Source organism: Talpa occidentalis, unplaced genomic scaffold, assembly GCF_014898055.3.
Source record: "Talpa occidentalis isolate TD23 unplaced genomic scaffold, MPIMG_talOcc4v2.1 talOcc4.10, whole genome shotgun sequence".
Taxonomy (NCBI): domain Eukaryota; kingdom Metazoa; phylum Chordata; class Mammalia; order Eulipotyphla; family Talpidae; genus Talpa; species Talpa occidentalis.
In genome coordinates this window covers 23,956,435-23,977,422 of record NW_023600993.1, presented here as the reverse complement: position 1 = coordinate 23,977,422, position 20,988 = coordinate 23,956,435, and the positions used below count along the sequence as shown (strand labels likewise).

The following is a 20,988-nucleotide window of genomic DNA, read 5'->3' as shown; positions in this document are numbered from 1 at the left end:
CAGTGGCTGCAGATAGCTTCATAGTGATGAGACTTAACCCTTTGTGCCACCAGGGAGGTCCAAATGCCTATTTTTACAAGGTTTTACTGGAACATGGCTGCATTATGGCATTCATTTACTTATCATTTATCACTGCTTTCGCTCTACAACAACAAAAGTGAACTGGGTAGTTATGACAGAAATTGTAGGGACCTCATTGCCTAAATATTTACTATCTGGTCTTCACAGAAAAAGTTTGCCAACCATTGGAATGGAACACCCTCTACCAAACCCTCCTGAGGGTGATCAGTTGTCACAGGAAGGTGACTTATTATTTATTATGAAGTTGGGCCCAGAGTCTGTAAAATTGGCTGTTAATAATGGAAGATTGATGACTTGTCTAAGTGTCATCTTTTTAATTTTTTGAAATGTGTATTTTGATACCAACAAAAGCAAATTCCTCTTATATTCCCTGTCTCTGTCATAAATCTCCTTCAATTTCCTTGTTACATGGGTTTGAACCCCAGCACCTATCCCAATTCCTTCCTTACTCTTCAAACAAATCAGTCTCCAAATCTCAATGGTTTCACCTTTCAGAAATTCTCAGAACCTTACTCTGTATTCTTTTCCCATGATGAATTCCAGAGTTTAAGCCCCTATTCCCTTTTCTGTACTTTTACAAAACGTCTATGAGATTCTTTATAATCAGTCTAGTCTATGAGGCAGCAGTAAAAATCCCCAAGGAAGAGTTCTTGTTATTTCACGCCTCTGCTAAAAACCCTCTGGCAGTTCCTTATTGCTTAATAGTAATGGGGAAGTTCTAGTTCTTTAGCCATTCCGCACCCACCTCCATTTTAATTTAGGTGCACAGCATAATATATGACATATGTATATATTGTGACATGATCACCACAATAAATTTAAGATGGACTCTCTTAGCAACTTTCAAATATGCAGAACAGTGGTATGAAATACAGTCTATACATTAAATGCTAAACATTTACCCCCTAGTATTTATTAATCTTATACCCGGAAGACGTTATCTTTGGATCACCTTTACCCATTGTTCCCAACCCACCTTCCTTAGTCTGTTCTCTACAATTTGACCAAGTTTCCTTTTCCTCCATTCCATTTGCCTTCCTTCCTGGGCGCCTCTGCCTTTCTTGTGTCCCTCTGTCCTCTTTTGCATATCCAAATCTAAGAATTTTTTTTAATATTTATTTTATTTATGCATACAAAAGCTGGGGTGTAGTCCAGAAGTGGAGGGTGGGTGACAGATAGAGACAAAGTGGGGAGCAGAACAGGAGGATCTACTGCAATACACCGCTGAGGGGAACAGTGAGCGACATAGGAGAGGTCTGCTGCGCCATATGGGTTGTTCCTCGGCCAGGGATCAAACTCATGCTGCAGTAGCTGCTGATAGCTACATAGGTTGTGTCTTAACCCCTTGTGCCACCAGGGAGGCCCCTGGTCTTTTAGTTTATTAAGAAACATAAGCAACACACACGTTTCTTTAACCAAGAGTTATATTAGTATTTAAATCCTAAGATATCCCAAACCAATCAGAAAACAAAGGAAGTTATGACACCTAGGAGACAAGTCATGTTGTCTCCTAGCTAATGACTTTCACGCCCATGACATTATAAAAAAGTGTTCATCTATATGGATGGATTTCTCACCAGTATAACCTGGAGATTACATACAGAAAAGTTGAACTAATTGTACAGTAGACATATAAATACTACACCATTAACTTGCTACTGCAGTTGTTTATTCACAAGTCTTTTATCTCTGTATTCATTAGTCCATTTTATATTTTTGATGACTTTCAAACATCAATAGTGTCTGCTTTGCAATATCAGTGACTGAAGAATAACAGGGCAATAAATCTTTGTAGTCCTGGCGAAAACAAGTGACTTCATTTTCCTGTGTGGCATTGGTGGTTGCTTGGTCTCTGCAAGGCATTTAGATACATTTAATCAAAGACTGAAGGATAGTTTTGACTGGAGGTAGACAGCCCCTACACAGTGGTTATCTATTTGTCTCTATTCATTTGAAGGGGAGCTATTGTTTTGTTACTAGAAGAAGAAAGGGAGGTCTGGGGCCATGCAGCAGCCAGAAGCTAGTGTACAAGAAGAGAAGAGTACAAGAGGATGGCGGCAGTGATCCCTCCCTACCTCCATGGGTTTTGATGCTAAATTTTGTGGGGTGAGTGGTTAGCTGCAAGGTTGCATCAGATTGCCTAGCCCTGAGTTTCTGTTGCCCCTCACTGTTTGACCTTGGATGTGATATTCAGTTTGTTTTTTTTAAAGATTTTTTTTTTTAATGCATACAAGAACTGGGGTACAGGCCAGAGGTAGGGGGAGGATGTGTGAGAGGATTCACCAGAGGCAGAGTGGGGAACAGAATAGGCAGACTGAAAAACACTGCTGAGGGGAGTAATGGGCGAGTCAGGAGAGGTCTGCTGCACCATGTGGGTAGCTCCTTGGCCAGTGATGGAACTCGTGCTGCAGAGGCTGCGGATAGCCTCACAGTGCTGTGTGTAACCCCTTGAGGCACCAGGAGGCCCAATATTCAATTTTTTGACCTGAGTTTCTTCATCTGCAAAATGGAATTATAAAAAAGAAAACAACAGGTCCAAAAATGAAATGGTTTTGCTGAGACCAACAAAACTTAAAACCTAACCTCATGACAGTTTTGGCCTCTCCCAAAAGTGAAAATTTAAATCAATCAATCTGGGATGAGTTTCCAGGTCAGTAATTGTGCAGGAATCTGCACGAGACCCCCTCTGCCTTTTCCTAAAAGAAGGTAGCTTTGCCTGAATCCTTTTCTTTTGCTAATGACCTTGTGCCACCCTCTTTCAGACTTTTAAAACCTTTCATTTTGATTAACTTCTTTGCAGTCTCTTTCTACTTATTAGATGAATGCTGTCCAATTCACGAATCATTTCATTTAATAAAGCCACTTAGATCTTTAAAATTAACTTGGCTGGATTTTAGTTAACAAATGTAATGATAGCACCTACAGCATACTGTGAAAATATGTGTGCCCGACTTGTAACTCAATTGCCAAAATAAAATTACACGCATCTAAGAGTTTCCTTAAGTCCCCACAAAATTAACATGGGACTACAGCAGCTGGTGAGCAAGAAAGAGACGAGTGAATTAAATGATTTTAACAAGCAGAAAAGGAATTTAGAGAGATGCAGAAGAGAGTCTTTCTTGACAGCCCATGACACTTAGAACTAAATACAATTTATTTCCTTGGCCTGCAAAACCCCTACACTATTTAATCTCTGTCTCCATCTCCAACTTCATCTCTTCTCCTCCCTTATTTGTTCAGGCTGAAGCCCTTGGTTTCAGAATGAGCTTCGATCCTTCTCATGACATTTGAATTTATTGCTCCCCTTTGACGAAAGCCTCTCCCCAGGTTTTCTCGGGCGGTTTCAGAAGGGGAAGGCTTAGGGCAGGAGGGGGCGGGGCGATCGGGAGGCGGGGCGACCGGGGGGCGGGGCGACCGGGGGCGGGGCGGAGTCCAGCGGAAGCGGGGGCGAGGCCGGAAGTGCCGGGCGCGGGGGACTTCCGGGGCCGGTGAGATCGGCGCAGACACTTCATCGGCCGCCGCCTGCCCGGGCCCTGCGCGATGGAGAACGGGCGGGTGTACGGTGACACCACAGAGGCGGATCCGAACCCCGACAGGGGCCCCGAAGGAGCCTCGCCAGGTTCTTTTATCTGGGCCGGCTGAGTCTGTTTCAGCGAGTGTTCAAACCCTTACAGCTGGTGAGTCCGCTGGGGTTGGAAGCGGGGTCGGTGATGGGGGGTCGGAGATGGGGGCGCTGATGGGGAGGCCTGCCTGCGGGCTTGGGGGCTGCCGGGACGCTCCTCCTCCACTTAGTTGTTGAGGAAGCTGCTCTTTCCACACCCCGGGTTACTTCTCTTGCGACTGGAGAGGTGGGCGTTCCTCTCCTCGCCCCACCCCACCCCCTTTCCGTGGGGCGGATGCCTCACCCACATGCCCCTCGCCGCCCCGGGAGCCCCCAGATGGCGACCCCGAGGCACCCCGCGCCTTAGGCGGGCTCAGGAAGTGCGTCGCAGCAAACCCAAGTGTGCCGCTTAGGTTTCTTTCCCCATCCTCTGCAGCCACAGGCCTCTCTGCTCCCCGATGTCTCTCCGCATTATCTCCCAAAGTGCCTGTATTTAGACTATGAAATGCTTTTTATCTCTCTAGTTCTTGCGGTTTTCCTGGTGCAAACTCATATGGAAGCACTTTAATTTTTTTTAAAGTAACTGAACTATATTAACCCAATTTAATAATTGCATAACTCTTGTCTTTAATGCTAGTTGTAATGCCTCCATTATTCAATTTATTTTTTTTTGAGCAATTTTATATATTTTTTACATTATTTTTCATTTTTGCACAATGTATGCATTTTCATCTTGGTTATAGTCCCCATACAATTCCCACCCCAACCCCCTTGTTTTGATCCTACTCCCTCCTCCCCGCCCTGTTGTGTGTCTCTGGTTTATAGTTGCTTGTTGATTTTGATTTTTACTTTATTATAATTAGCCTTTTTCCTGGTCCCTTATTTAGGTTTTCTAAATTCCTGCTATGAGTGATACCATCTGGTATTTTTCTTTTTCTTTCGGGCTTATTTCGCTGAGCATGATGCCTGGAAGCACTTTAATTTTAATCGGCAGTCTTCTGCCACACACAACACTGATGTGTGTGTGTTCAATGCATTGTCTCCCCAAAGTTTTATATTGACTGGAAGAAAATGGTGTCTGGATGTGCAGTATGTATTTGTACGAAGTAAAAATCAAAAGGACAGCTTTTTGGTTTATGTGCAGGTAGCAGAACCAACTCATGCATCTCTTCCATCTCATTGAGTTTCAGTTTACCTTAGGCAGTTAAGTGAACTGACAATGAAAATATTGAAATATCCTTGAATTTAAATGTTACTTCAATTTACACACACATCGAGCTCCTATGTCGTCTTAACCAACGATGAACATTTTCTGCAAAAGGAGCAATCATGTTTATGTATTGATTCATTTTTTTTCCTTCACCATCCCAAGTAAAAATAGCTAATTGGTTTCCTTGAGAAGAACTTATATTCTTAGAACTCAGAAAACCAGAATTTATATTCTTAGAATTCAGATGACCTACTTTTATTAAATAGAAAAATAGCAGTCAGAAAACTGGCACTACCTTTAGTGACCAAAGTGATCCTATCAGAGAATAAATGAGAAATCACTTGGAGGCAGAGGACAGGGTGGCTCATGAGGGTCTGGCTCTGTCCATCTCTCCAGCCTTCTTGTGGGTAATTCCACATTCACAACCTTGAGGTTTTCACCAGGGATCAGTGACTCCCTCCTGTCATTGTTCCTTTGCATAAACTCTTCCTTCTATCTAGAATGTTTCCTTTTATGGGCTCAGGACTTCTAGATATCAGCTGTATTTAGAGTAATGAATAGAAAAGTTTATAACAAAGGAATTAATACTCATCTAAAGTGTTCTTGCTGTTCAAAAGATGTCAGGATTGGCCTGCTGCCCATTAAATCTCCTGTTTTCAGTTGCCTTTATTTTTCCTTCCTACTCAGAAATGGTAAATGATGTTCTCACCCCACCAGCAAATGCACATTGTGTTTATGGTCCCTGTTGAATGTCCTGATGGCTGCGTATTATTGTGATTATAATGACTCTTCAAGACTGCTTGATTTAGAATTGACCAGTGATTTAAATTTATTAAATTATAAATAATGTTGCTTTTTTAAGTGCCAAGAAACAAATCACTTAGAAACAATGTTTATTGGTGCTCTTTTCATTATTTAAATGTGAAAATTTGTATGTGTGTGCTAAGTGAACTGTTCTGTTTTTCCCTTGAGGAAGCTGCATACTGTCAGCAAATTATATTGCTGAACCTTTGTGAGAGTAAATGTTTGCCTAAGGTAAGGGACACCTAGCCTAACTTTCAGGCTGACAGCTTTGTTTACTTGAGCCTTACCCATAGCTTTTAATAGCAAGTTAATAAATTCATAAATCATTATGTTTTGTATCTGTAGCCTTATAATTAATGACAAACACAAGAAAGTTCTTTTTATAAAGGTTCTTTTAGTAGACTGTTAAAGACAAATTATGGCAAAATAGTTTTAATACAGTGACTGTTAATTTTAAGGCAAACTGAAGTTTCAGAAAAGGTAGTGAAACTGAAATGGAGAGACACAGGGTAGTCATTATCTGAATGTTTAAATCACCAAGTCACCAGAACTGTGAGTAAGACCATCTTTTAGTCCCTAGCATTTCCCAAATATGTTAACCCCAGCAAATTGGTTTTAATGTGTGATTTAACAGCAGAAAGGGAAATGCACAAAATTAGGGTGGTAACCTCAAAAACTGGTTCTTACAGGGAAAACCTGCACAAACAGAGCTGTAAAATAATCTTCATAAACAGTGTTTTGTGGGGGGAAACATGTATAGGGGAGGCAGGAGATGTGGGGTTTTGTCTGTGTCTGGCTTACTTGGGATTTCCCTGGTCAGAGATGAAGTGCATGGTCTGTGAACATGAGGGTGGGAGGCCATACACTCTCCAAGGGCCCTCCTAACTGTGAAAGCTGGGTAATTCCCTTAGTTATATTTGGGTAAAATTTTATGTCATTAGAAGGCACTGTACTGGGTGCAGAGTAGTTAGGTACTTAAAAATCAGTAAGCAATATTTGAGTGTGATGACTTCATGAAAGCAAAATTATTTACTGGAAATTAATAATAAAATCTTTTCATTTATGGTGACATTCACCATTTTATCTTCTTACCTAGTTCAGTGACCTTCCACTTTCCTCTCCTTGATCACTTTGTTATTTAACGCTGGTGACTACTCATTTTTGATAATCTTCCATCCACTAACTTTCACGTTTTTTCTTTCATTAATAACAAAAAGTGTCTGCTTACCAAAGAAAGTCATGTGAAAAATACGATTAAAATAAGCTGTGTGCTATCCCCCCTCATACTCCTCATGATTATCGATTGATTAACCATTTGGAATACGTTTACTTGCTTTTTAAGGAGTTTCCCCAAGAAGTATTCACTTCCTAAGGCTTGCTTGTCTGGTGCTGGTTTCTGGTTGTTCTTTTCCCTCCTATTCCTGCATGTGGTGTTCTTCAGGCCCCACCTAGCCCTCTGCTGCTCCTGTCTTCTAACCAACTAAACCAGGCAGACAATCTGTTGCCTTTATCTGGAAGTCCATACTCTGGCATGATGATCACATAGCCACACCCAACACTTTCACCATTTTTCTCATCACTCCCCATCCAGTTAAGTCAGTTGTCTTTCGGGCTGAACGTACAAATGCTTGCGTTCTGAATCTGTTCCACCTCTCTCCCCGTCCAAAGACCTCTGCCTATCCAGATCCTCTGTTTCTCTTGGCCCTGATTTGAATCTTTCCCACTCATCTGCCTTCAAACTGCTCTTAGTCCAAATGAATCTGAACATCTTCCTGAGATTTTTCTGAATTTACATGTAATAAATGCTTAATTGTGAGGTACAAAATATGTTGGCTTCTTGTTTCATGCTGTTGTTGTCGTTACATGTTGCTATACATAATTTTCAAATACACTTTGCTTTGTGCTAGAGACTGCGTAGTGCTTTGGGAGATTATAAAAGTAGTATCAAGACACAGGGAGTCAAGAGAAAATTATACACCGACTATGGCTTGTTGTGCTAATTTGTCTTTAACTGAGGGTACTAACTAGTAAATGGCCAAACTTGACATTGAACCTCTTCAGTCTCTTAGGGTTTCCGTTCTGGATCCACCTGTTAATATTGCTCTGAGGTTTATGGGCAGTAAGAATGATTCCTGTTAGTAAGTTTGGAACAGCACTTGTTATGACTTGGTATTGACTGCTTCTGGCCAGGCTAAATACTGCCCCTTTCTTTCCAAGCAAAGGAAAGTAGTAATATCTACTTCTTCAGTATCTCCACTAGATAGATTTATCACCATGTAGTTTACACAGGTGACTATTCCTAATCTAAATATTGTAGTAAGGATGGTTCAAGAGCAGCTGTTCTCAAACTTAAGTTAGAGCTTTAGGCTGATACCATCTCACAGTTGATTGACTTTCATACACCCAAAGTATTGTTTTGCAAGTTTCTCAGAGACACTCTTAAAACTTGGAGGTGATTTAACATAGAGGCAAGAATAAAGCAAAATGGAATATTAGGTATTTAATATTTTATTATATCACAATCATGTAAAAACTCATCTTTAATTATAGGAGACTAAGAAAGTACTCTCACACAGTGACCTTCTGGAATTTGTCTTGGCGTGTGTCTCATTATATCCTGTGATCGAACGCTGGGTAACACCTCACCTAACATCTCTTTGAAGTTGTTTGCGATGTACTGGACTATTTTATGTCTTACTAACTTATAGGATATCATACTGATAGGATCTCTTTTTTGTCCTTGTAGATTTCTTTTCACTTGTGGGGACATGTGAATTCTGCATTGCCAATACCAGGGGGAGAAATCCCCTGGAGGCTTAAATACCAATTTATTGACTTTTTAAAAATTTTTTCAAATATTTATTTTATTTATTTATGCATACAAGAACTGGGGTACAGGCCAGAGGTGTAGGGAGTGAGAGGATTCACCAGAGAGTGATGAGAACAGGCGATCTACTGAAATACACTGCTGAGGGGAGCGGCGGGCCATGCGGGCAGCTCCCTGGCCAGGGATGGAACTCATGCTGCAGTGGCTGCGGGATAGCTTCACAGTGCTGAGACGTAACCCTTTGCGACACCAGGGAGGCCCCAACATTTTTATTATACTATGAAATGTACCTGTTGTTTTGGTAGCAGTCTGGTCGCCATTAAAGTACCTGGTTGCTTCTGATGGTCTGACTGGGTGAGATAAGGGATTTCCCGATAGACTTTGACTTGGGTCAGCCAATCATTTTGATGGTTTTAATGCTTAGAAGGAAACTCCCTTAGCTCTACACAAACCCCACACAAACTGCCCAAGTGAACCTCTCTTCTCAGTCTTCCCTCCTCTATCTAGCTAAAGGAGTTAACCCCAAACTTGTTCTGTTTTAAAGGCTCTACCTTTAGAAGAGCCTCTTTTCTTCCTATGTCTTTATACCCACCCATCTTACTGGTTTCTGCCTAAGCATTTAAACATTCTCATTTCTCTCCTGTCTTGAAATTCCCTTCCCCTTGACCTCATCCATTCCTGCACTTTGGAAACCACACTTCTTGTATCTGCTGTTTCTGTCTCACTGCCTTGTCTTCCCCTCAATTCCCAATTTACAGTTCTTTAACTTTCCCTGACTGACTGCACTGAAATTGTCTAGCTGATAGCACCAGCAGCTTTCCTGTACCCAGTCTAATGTGTTTTAGTGTTCTCACTTGACCTCTGTGTGTAGCGTTCAACACAATTGATTACTTTCTCTTTGTAGAACTACTTTTTTCTGGTCTACTATTCCTTGGACTCTTGTTCCAAACTGTCTTTGTTGGTTTGGTGTCTCCAGCTTTGCATAGCCCTTAATCTTGGGATTCCTCAGAGTTCTATACAAGGCCAATTGCTTATTCTAGGTGACCTCTGCCTCTCATTGGCCCGTTCCTACATCTTGATAACTTCTTCAGATCTCTCTCCTAAGTTCTGGACCTACATATCCAATTACATCCTAAACATACCCCCACCTACCTCTTCCAGAGCCCTCAGATTACAGCATATCTAAAATTGAATTTATTTTCTTTCCAGAATCCTTACCTCTTAAAAAGAAAAAAAAAAAAAAAAGCCTCCCTTTTTGCAGTGAGGCACTAGTGTGTTAATACCACTTATACAACAGTGGGCGCCACTATCAAAACTCACTTGCATTACGTTGCTAAGTTAACCCAAAATCAGTCTTCCTTCTCTGTGCTAAGCATTCTGACCCCTGCCTGCTTATCATCGATAGCCACAGCCTATAGGCAGGCCTCCCTTGAGCACTTCTGCCCTTGTACCTGTCATTAGTTGAATTGTACTGTTCCCATACCTGTTTATACTAATTACTTTATACTAATTATACTTTTAATGGTCAGACAATTAAGCCAGTATTACACAGACTGAAACTGAACGTGGAAAGGAATTGTTTCTCTGAAAACTAAATTGAATGATTTGGGAAGACGGAAAATAGTTCCTGTGAAATTAAAGAGCAAGGCAACTGTGAAAGACTAGTAAAACTAGTACAGGTCTAGAAGGATTTTTCAGCTGCATCTTTCAGTGAGTATCCACTTTACTCTTTCTCCTTTACTACTTTCCTAGTCACTGTCTTTCCCCTGATATCCTAGATCAGTTTCCTAACAAGATGTCTGCTCAACTTTTTGCCCTACTTCTAGTTACATCTCCGTATTGTAGCAAGATCTACTGAAAACATAAGTCTGATCATGTCACGTTTGCTTTATAACCCTTAAAACCAAATTCCTTAAAATAGTGACAGTACTTAGACATGGCCTGGACTTAACCTCTCTAGTCTCATTTAATAATTTTTATTGTGTTGCCATCCCCTTTCCTCATATGTGACACCTTACCGGTGTTGACTTTCACAGTTCATGTGCGGGTGGTAGGATATATCTGTGTGCATTGGGATGGGGAATGCCATGCTTTTTCACCTCTAGGTCTTTCTGTGTACTACTCCTCTATCTGGAACTTCTTTTCCTATCTTTTACCCCCCCACCCCATCCCCAAATTGACCTTACTGTCTTTTTAGGTCTCAACTTTCCTTCAAGAAGCCTTTCATGATTCCCAAGTTGATTGCATCTTCCGTAGGCTTTTAAAACAGCACCCTGGACCTCCCTGGTGGCGCAAGAGGTTAAGTCTCAGCACTGTGAAGCTATCTGCAGCCACTGCTGCTTGGAGTTAGATCCCCTGCCAGGGAGCTGACCCACATGGTGCAGCAGACCTCTCCTGTATGGCCACTGCCCCCCTCAGCAGTGTATTTCAGTCTGCCTGTTCTGTTCCCCCCTGTCTTTGGTGAATCCTCTCACCCCCTGCAGCTCTGTCCCGCACCCCAGCTCTCATATGGATATTTAAAAAGCAAAACAAAACACCACCACCACCCTGTGTTTGTCATATTCTGACATGTCACACGGTATTTGTGTTCCTAAGTTCCCTTCAAAACAACCAAGCTAGAAGTTCTTTGTAAGTGTTGTTTGTTCAGTAATCTTGTTTGCCGGAGTCTCCACTTTATAATTGAGTGAACAGATGGTGTTTTCTGAATATATCTGAAAAGCATTTAAGTAAAATGTTTTGTATTTTTCTAGTTGCTATCTCTGCTGGCCTTTATCTGTGAAGAAGTGGTATCACAGTGTACCTTGTGTGGAGGACTTTACTTTTTTGAATTTGTAAGCTGCAGTGCCTTTCTCCTGAGTCTCCTGGTGCTGATTGTGTACTGCACTCCAGTTTATGAAAGAGTTGATAAGGATAAAGTCAAGTCATCGGTAAGCATGAAAATAATATAATCCCTATACTAAGAAAGTAGCTATTTTGGAATCTTGTGTAGTTTTATTGTTCACGGTAATAATGCTTTCAGAACTCAGTAACATGAGAAGACATTCTTCATTATGCCAACTCTGCCTGTAAACAACTGTTTTTCCTGCCAAATGGGGTCATAGAGGGGGTTATTAGAATGAGTGACAAAAAATGTCAATAGTTTATAATTACTGGTCTTTTAATCTAATCTGATTTTTTTAAACTAGGGTTTTGTCACTTTTGATTTCTTACATTTTAGAGTGCCATTTATTGGCTCTCCAATTGTTTATTGTGTACCTGTTAACTACAAGGCATTATATACACTGGACGTAGAGTGATAAATTAAAGTGATACATTTCTGGAGCTTTTAAAAAGAAAAGCATGTAATTCTACCTATTTTGACTTTATTAAGAAAAAGTTGCCTGTAAATGAAGAAGGCATTTGTTAAATTCATTATTTTAATAAAACTGTGTATGAGAATTTTATTTTCACAAAATTAGAGATGTTTAACCTTCTGAAAACAGTCTGCTGAGTTATTTGAATATAGTATGGATTTGTGAGATGACAAATGAGGTAATTCACATACGTACTGCATTTAAGGAAGCAAGAATTGAGCAATTTACCAATTTACTTTTTTTTTGAGCAGTTTACTTCTTGAATGGCATTTGAGTTATCAGTACTGGTTTGTAAAGAATTTTGCATGTTAGAGTTAACATTTGAAAGAATTCACATCTCTGAAGAAAAAGAGAAAACATAGGGTACATTTTTAACTATGAGGAACAAGTGATAAATGATTAAACACCAAGCAATAAGATTCTGTTATTTTAAATTGAGAAGCAAGCACTGGATTACATATTGCTTATATAGCTAAGATATTTACTTTTTTCTGTATACCCTTTTGTATATCTTGCGTTTTGTGCTGTTGGAATCCATTACCTTCTTTAAAAGAATTTTTTTAAGTTTAAAAGTTAAAAAAATGAAGCATTGATTCCAAACATTTTAAAAATGGACTAGCCAGATAGTGGGAAGTAGTGTAACTAGAATTAGTAGTCTGTCTCTACAATCTGTGTTTCAGGTTCTAGAACTATTCTGTCTCAGATTTATCTTGTTTAGATATCTCCTTGATTGTATTCCAAATAGTAATAAATAGAATTTTATATTTGTATATAGCTTCAAAGTATTCAAAGGAATAGAAAAAAACAAATTACAGTAAGAAAGACACCTCTTTTAAAGGCTAGAGAAAGCTTTTTAAATGTTTTATAAATGTTAGTGAATAACTGACAGTATAGGAATTCTGTTTGGGCCATTCTGTTGATACTTGGTTTAGTGGAGATTGCTTTACAGAAAACTCAGAAAGTATCAAACTTAAAACACTTGGGAGTGGCTATCATTTTAGTAGTTTCTCCTCTGAATCGAGTTTGTATGTCAAGCACTGTTTTCAGTTAGCATATGAGAGAGACCCTTATTAAGTAATGCCTGAGAGAGCACTTGGAAACCCATGAAGAACTTCATTGTTGTAAGCTGCATTATGAGATATGGAAGCTTTTATGTAGTAGATAAGCTCATTTTGGATTACCCACTTGGAACAATTGAAAGCTATGTGTTGTTCCAGAAAGCTTAAGTGTCTAAGAAACATACTGTTGGCATAATTTTATTTAATGATGGGTGGTTCTTTTGAGTGTCTTTTCCAAAGTGCTTTGAAGCCACTGGCGTACTCTCAGAGAGGCCATCTTAAAACAGAATAATTTGAAAGGGAAGAAAAATACCTTTTTTTCCTGAAAGTAAGCTGGAATTTAATAAATCCTGGGCCTTTTTGATAATTTTAGTACACCCCAGATGAGAAGAGGTACACCCAGCCTTTTTGGGGAGCTGCTTTTATTGAAATATATTATCTTGTGATATACTCTGTAAATATGCCCAGTATCCACAAAGTGTGCATAGTGCTCCTTTGCTGAATGGTCTCTGTATGCCACACTTAATGAACAGATAGAAATTGAAGTAGGTAAGTTTGGACTGTGTCAGGGAAAAAGAAAAAAGTAAAGTGTTTTAAATGGAAAAAAAGAACATTTTCCATCCAACTAACCAGGCTATATTCCTTATCTGTTTTATATGTATGTATAGGATTTTTATATTACTGTGGTAACAGGATGTGTGTTTTTGTTGGCGTCCATCATTTTTGTTTCCACGCATGACAAGACCTCAGCTGAATATGCTGCAATTGTAAGTGACTTACATTTTTATCTTTGCTTATTTTTGCTTTGCTAGAAATAGGAATTTGGAAAGTTACACAAGGTGGGAGAGTAGTCTTTTTTTTTTAAAGATTTATTTATTTATGCATACAAGAACTGTGGTACAGGCCAGAGGTGAGGGGGGTGTGGGGATTCACCAGAGAGAGTGGGGAACAAAACAGGTAGATTGACTGAAACACACTGCTGAGGGGAGCAGCGGGCAAGTCAGGAGAGGTCTGCTGCGCCATGTGGCTAGCAGCCGTGTGAGATGGAACTGGTGCTGCAGCGGCTGCAGAAGTCTCATCGGCTGCCTCTCAACCCCTTGCGCCACCAGGGAGGCCCTTACCTTAATTTAGTGTAAATCTGAATAGAAGACCTGAGAACAAATATGTAAGATAGCCTTAAGAACCTAGAATCTGTCTTTGGAATTTGAGTTTTGTTAAAAACTCATTCATGGGCCTCCCCGGTGGCGCAGCGGTTGAGCGCTGGGTTGCGAAGCTGCCCGCGGCCTCTGCGGCGCCGGTTCGATCCCCGGCTGCTCCCCGGCCACCGGCGGAGGATCCCACATGGTGCGCAGACCTCTCCTGCCACCCGCTGCTCCCCTCAGCAGTGTACTTCGGTCCTTCTGCCTGCTCTGCTCCCCGCTCTGGCTCTGGTGAATTCTCTCACCCTCCCGTGCTTCTGACTGTACCCAGTGCATGTATAAACAAAACAAACAAACAAACAAAATAAATAAATAAAACATGCCTCTATAAAAAAAAAAAAAAAAAAAAAAAAAAAACTCATTCATGACACATATGAGCATGATATTACAAATGGAAGTAGAAGAATTGACTTCATTACCTTACGTTGCTGTTGTTTTCAGTTTCAACAAAAACATACCTATATGCTGGTACTGTTCTAGGTGTAGAGAATATGATGCAAAGGAAATATGATCCAAAGGGTCAGCCTAATAAAGAGAAGTTGAACATTTCTATTTGAAATCCTGGAGGTCAGGGGCAAATTTTTTGGGGGGAAATCAGATTATTCTGGATTTTATTTTTTAAAAGATTTATACAAGAACTGGGGTACAGACCAGAGGTGCAAGAGGGTGAGAGAATTCACCAAAGACAGAGCGGGGAGCGGAACAGGCAGACAGACCAAAGACACTATTGAGTGGAGTAGTGGGCGAGGCAGGAGAAGTCTGCCACGCCATGTGGGAATCTCCCTGGCCAGTTGGGAATCGAACCTGTGCTGTAGAGGCTGCAGACAGCTTCACAGCTTGGCGCTCAACCTGCTGCGCCACCAGGCAGGCCCTATTCTGGACTTTAGAAAATTATATATATTCTACTGAGGGCCTGCAGTAGCACCCTGTAATCCAACATATTAATATTCCTGAAGCAAACCAGAGATAATCACAGTAAATAGAACAGCTAAAGGCTGTAAATAGTTTTACCTTGTGTCAATTTTGAACGAAATGAAATCATGAAACCTGAGATGTTCTTAGCCTTTTGGATTTCAGAATTATAAATCAAGGATCTTGGATCTGAATTGGTACCAGTGTTGTGAATGTAAACAGCTAAGAACTGGCTAACAAATCACTTTGCAAATCAACTGGTTTCCAGTTAGGGATTTGTTCATAATAAAAATGAAATTGTAATTGAGTTGTTAGCTGACAGGTAATTAAAGCTATGATTTTTTTTTAAGATTTATTTATGCATGTAAGAGCTGGGGTACAGGCCAGAGGTGCGGGGGTGGGGTGAGAGGATTCACCAGAGACAGAGTGGGGAACAGAATAGGCAGATTGACTGAAATACACTGCTGAGGGGAGCAGCGGGCAAGACAGGAGAGGTCTGCTGCGCCATGTGGGTAGCTTCCTGTCTGGGGATCGAACTTGTGCTGCAGCGGCTGCAAATAGCTTCATAGGTTGCTTCTTAACCCCTTGCACCACCAGGGAGGCCCTAAAACTACTTTTATGATAAAACAACTCAAAAGGAGTTCAGAGAATTGCTTGGCTGTGATAGCTACCTATACAGGTGAGCATAATTTCTTAGCACTTATATATGTAAAAACAAAACACAGAAATAAAATAATGCTGAACCCTGACTCATTCTAGTGGTAATATTTATGGCTACATGAACCAGTTGAAGAGAAAAATCAGAGTTTGAGTAGTCTTATGATTAATGTTAGTTTATTTACATATTTTTGTTGCGGAGGTATGTAATAGGGTGATAAAATACAAGTATAAAACCAAAATTCCGTGGAAGTGAAAGGAAGTTGAGGAAAAGTTGAGTTCAAGGGAGAAGGAAAGCATGGGATAAAACCTCCAGCTATTTAAAAAAACTTAATTGTGCTTCAATTAGAAGAAATGTTAAATTATTATAGTACTTAGATTTCACTGGATATATTTAAGTGACTGTAATATGCTGGAACTTACCTTTTGCAGCTACTTATGAAAAATTTTATAGACTTAAATGAATGAGGGAGTACATTTAAGAAAACATTAACAGGTGTGTAAGCAAAAGAGCTGGAAAATCATTTGTCTGGCTTATACGTTATAGAGGGTCCTGCATGGACTGGAGTTCTTAAGGTGGTCAGAGGTGTCTTCACAAACCAGGCAACATCTGGTCAGTAAATTTACCAATCAGCAACGGGGATCGATGCCATTAAGCCAAAATAATGAGTCCAGCAAGGAGAAGTGACTTGGGGTGGGGTGGAGTGGCACTGGTAATTAAATTTAAGTTGAATGTGTTAGTGACACCAGGTAATGAATGAATTTGGAACTCAGGTTGCTGTACAGTGAAATGAGGCAGAATACCTGTTCTTCAGAGTTAAGGAACTGTATGTGAAGGGTCAAGAGACTGCAGCAGACTACAACAAAATGTTAAAAATCACAGAGCTGGAGTGTTAAGAGTTGGAAGGGTAAATTTTATCCTTTACCTCTATCAATTTTCTCTTTTCACAGAACACGGCTTTAGTTCCCATTTCCATAAGGGTTTTGCTAGTGAAAAAGCTTAATTTGAACCATGGTCTCCTGTCTCTTGACGGAGTTCTCAGAATGTTTGATCATATAGATTACAATGAGGAAGTGATTTAAGGAAGGGGGAAGTAGGTGGTGGCATCGTGTTGCTGTGTCATTACAGTGTGACAGTTAACTGGAAAATATTTTTTTTCCTAAAAGTATTTTTTCCTAAAAGTATCTTCAAATTAGAATTTGTTTTGCTATTAATAGCGTTTTCCATTTTCACATAGGCTCAGTTACCTTCTCACATGCTTTCCTTGTCTGAAGGTTAATCTCATCATTGCTAATAATCCTGTTTTGTGTCATTTTACAGGATTTTGTTTTTTCATCCATGAACCTTATTTTCATTGATTGACACCCCACATGTACACATGCACATATATAAGATGGGACATTTGTATTTTGTGATTTTGACTAATAGCCATTATTCAGGAATTTTTTCCTTTCATATTTTGGTGACTTTAAAAACTTTCTACCACTAAAGTTACAAATAAGGTCTACAAGAATAAGAAAGATGAATTGATGAATTATCTTGCTTGCATGAAACACTTTGAAATCCAAATTGGAAATGTAAGGTGATGTTCTAAAATTCCTCCTGTAACTTTACTCCATTTTCTTTCTCAGGTATTTGGATTTTTGGCAAGTTTTATGTTCCTGGCTGACTTTGGCAGTGCATTCTATGAAAAACGTCAGTCATCCCAGCAGAGAAAACCTGAGACCACCCCTGGGGACACCCTCCAACAGCCACTTAATGCCTAAAGACTCTAGGGTGCAGCTTTTACATAAGGCAGTTAACTGTGGGTTACCCCAGCCCTGGCAGAGCGCTTTTGGAAAACTGTGGGAAGGGCAAGAAGGCAGTTTTATCAATATTAGACTTTTTATCATCACCACAAAGTAGACATCAAACATCAAATTGGAATGGTTTTTTTGGAATGGTTTTTTTTTTTTTTTTTTTTAAGAGGAAAGGGCAGTTGTTTCTTTAAATCACACAGCTCAAATGGCGATAAATTATTTTGTCATTTTTACTAAATTTTTATTATGCTTTGTAGCTATACAACAACAGCATGATTTAATTCGTTTAGAAATGGTTTCATTTTAAAATTAATTTGCTTAGTTAAGAGTTTTTTGTGATTTAATGTATTTAAGAGATCAATATTTAAAATTTCCCTTTTTCCCCCCCATTTACTGTATCTCAGCCTTAAAATTATACTGTAACATTTTAGGATAATTATCACTAACTTTTTTGATACATTCTTAAGATCTCTGGGAGAGGTTGGTATTTTATATATATATATATATATATAAACAGCAACATCAGTACCCTCATGTTTATGCTGCATTTTGGTTGTTGATATTAAGAAAAAAAACCAGATTTTTATATGATACATAGAAAAATGGAAGAAACTGCATCACTAAGGACCAAAGATAAGAGTTTTTGCACAATAGAGAGAATAATTACACAAGCAGGCTTCGGCCACTTATCAAATGTCTGGAAAAGTTCACACTATGAATTAGAAAATATCAGTTCCCCATTTGACTTAGGATTATTTCTACTGAAATTAATACATCTTTGAAGCCAGTATTCTTTTGAAACCCCCGCTTTTGACTTCCTGTCCTCGTCATAATGGTCTGTATCCTGCTTCCTTGTCTGGCCGGGGTGGGCCTCTGGCTCCGACTATTTGTTGGCACTTGTCTTCAAGTGCTCCGGGATCATCTAGGGCATAGCCAGGACCTTTCAGGTTTTGTTTTTTCGTATTGCTTTAGTTTTTCTTTGGAGGAGACCTTTTTAAAGGAATTTGCTGGAGAATCTTGCCCAGGTTAATTCTGATGTCTGTGTGGAGGCAGTCACGTCATCCTCCAGAGACATTTCATAAACAGTTCTGGTAATTTGGGAGAATTGTTTTTGCTCGCATATTCTCTTTGAGCCATCCAGACAGGACACGTGGGTTAGAATCTTCCCCGAGGCCCTAGCAGGTGGTTCACAGACTTTGTCATCTCCTAGATTTTTGACTCAAGGCTATTAAGACCGTGAACCCGTGCTCAGGTCCTGCAGTGCTTTGGTGGAGGTCTCCCAGGCTAGGTTTTCTGTCTGAAATCATGTTTCTAATGAGACAGTTTAATGACCATCCTTTTTAAATTTCTCGTCTGCTGTTTCTGTGTTTTAGATGGGTTTCAGCTGTATGAGTGTGGCTAATGTGGTTCTCAAAAATTGTCATCATGACCAGACCCAACTTCTCTGTATTACTGACTCAGGACCTTATCCCACTTGTGTCAGAATTTGTATACTAGTGCTGGTGGGTGTCACCACTACCTGCTTGGGAGATAATGACACCAATCAGATACTGTTTTTACTGGATGTACCATCTAAGAGAGGAGAAATAGCCTGGGTCTTGTATCCAATAGATTGGTTCAAATATACCTGGTTTATGGTAGGCAAGCCCTGGAGTTTCATACGATCCAGTACCACTGCCATTTTAAATATCATCTTGACTTTGCTGAGAGGCACAGCAAAACATCTGGGCTACCTCCGGTTCCTCCTTCCCCTCGCCCCTGCCCCAGTGCATTGGGCTTAATTGAATTTGACATATGTCCTCAGGTGACGTCCACATACAGCATGTTGGCATTGAACTTGATCTCTTCGTGTTGAGGTCTTGCTTCCATTTGATTTCATTGATGCAGACGTGAACCTCATAGCTGACCTCATAATCTTTTCCTTTTCAATATGTACACTGTTACTTTTGCTCACTAGACCTTTCTACATGTGGTTTTTAGTCTCCCTCTTCTGTGGGAAGGCCTTATTGAAAAATAAACATTGGGTAAATAACTTTGAGAACTTGGGACCAAAACCACTGCTATGTACAGAAAATGTCAATCAGTAAGCGCAAATTAAAAATTTTTTACTAACAACGAGGGCAAATTTAATTTGTTACATTTCATACAAATAAACTATTTAGAATGGTTCTAAAAATTATGTACTTATGCAAACATTTTGTAATTGCTATGCTTAAATTATGTGCCTGGAGATTGGGACATTATTTTTACACTGTTTATAGCCAATCATTTTTGTATTTATCAATTTAAATTCTGTGGGGGTCAGGTTTTTTATTAAAAAATCTGAGTGTCTAATTTTGTAGTCTTTTTAAGTAAATCAATTTTATTAAAATGTCCATGTTTAGCAAATGCTTTTTCTGAGTTCTGGGAGTTGGCTCTATAGCCTTGGTGAGTACCTTTCTAGAGGCTGGACTGTGGATCCTACCTGGTGTGGGCATGGGAGAAAAGAATGAAATCCAGTTTCTACCCATGGGCTATCTTTTTCTTTTTTTTTTTTATAGAGGCATGTTTATTTATTTATTTGTTTGTTTGTTTGTTTGTTTTGTTTATACATGCACTGGGTACAGTCAGAAGCGCGGGAGGGTGAGAGAATTCACCAGAGCCAGAGCGGGGAGCAGAGCAGGCAGAAGGACCGAAGTACACTGCTGAGGGGAGCAGCGGGCGGCAGGAGAGGTCTGCGCGCCATGTGGGACCCTCCTCAGGTGGCCAGGGAGCAGCCGGGGATCGAACCGGCGCTGCAGAGGCTGCGGGCAGCTTCGCAACCCAGCGCTCAACCGCTGCGCCACCGGGGAGGCCCTGGGCTATCTTTTTCATTGCAAAATTAGAACACACAGTCAAACAACACTTTTAGAGAGTCTCATATGAAGATTGACAAAGGAGTGTTACCATTTAAATGAATCTAAATACTTCCAAAGATGCATATTTGGACTCTCCATCACATCTCTAGATGTGACATTGCTAAAAATAAAATAGCTACATTCCTTTTCAGATTGTTCAATGATTGAGAAAGTATGAAGTAAAATTAGGGTGGTTCTGTTAAAGTTACAACTATTTGTACAGTTTGCAAAACTCCTGCCTCCAGCTTGATGAGAACAACAAGATCTTTTTGTCACTGGAATTTGTACATTCTTCAGAGTTTTGTGTTGTGTTTTGATCAACATTCCATCAATATACAATAAGCTGCAAGGAGCAAAATCCTAATTAAGTGGATCTTAAATAGTAAGGAAAATTTATTTCACAAGAAACCTGGGTAGGGCAGGTCCATGACTGGCAAATCAGTAACTTGGTTATCACCAGGGACTCAGTTTCTTCCCATGTTTTTCTGCCCACCCATCTTGTGCTGTGAATGGGGTAGCAAGACGGCAGCGGCATCACCCACTTACACAACAGTGTCTAAATGTCAGAAAGGAGGCGATTGTTTATTTTTCTGTCTCTGAGGTGTTACTT

At 40.0% G+C, this 20,988-nt stretch overlaps 1 protein-coding gene across 1 annotated transcript; it reads left to right on the top strand.

Annotated features, from left to right (window-relative positions):
* The first annotated feature begins 3,557 nt into the window (after positions 1-3,557).
* Positions 3,558-19,908, top strand: CMTM6 (CKLF like MARVEL transmembrane domain containing 6). The gene is given in 5 exon segments (XM_037525705.2): positions 3,558-3,670; positions 3,673-3,758; positions 11,274-11,450; positions 13,603-13,701; positions 17,335-19,908. Coding segments are annotated over 5 exon segments (546 nt in total). The 5' UTR covers positions 3,558-3,621; the 3' UTR covers positions 17,470-19,908.
* The last annotated feature ends 1,080 nt before the right edge of the window (positions 19,909-20,988 follow it).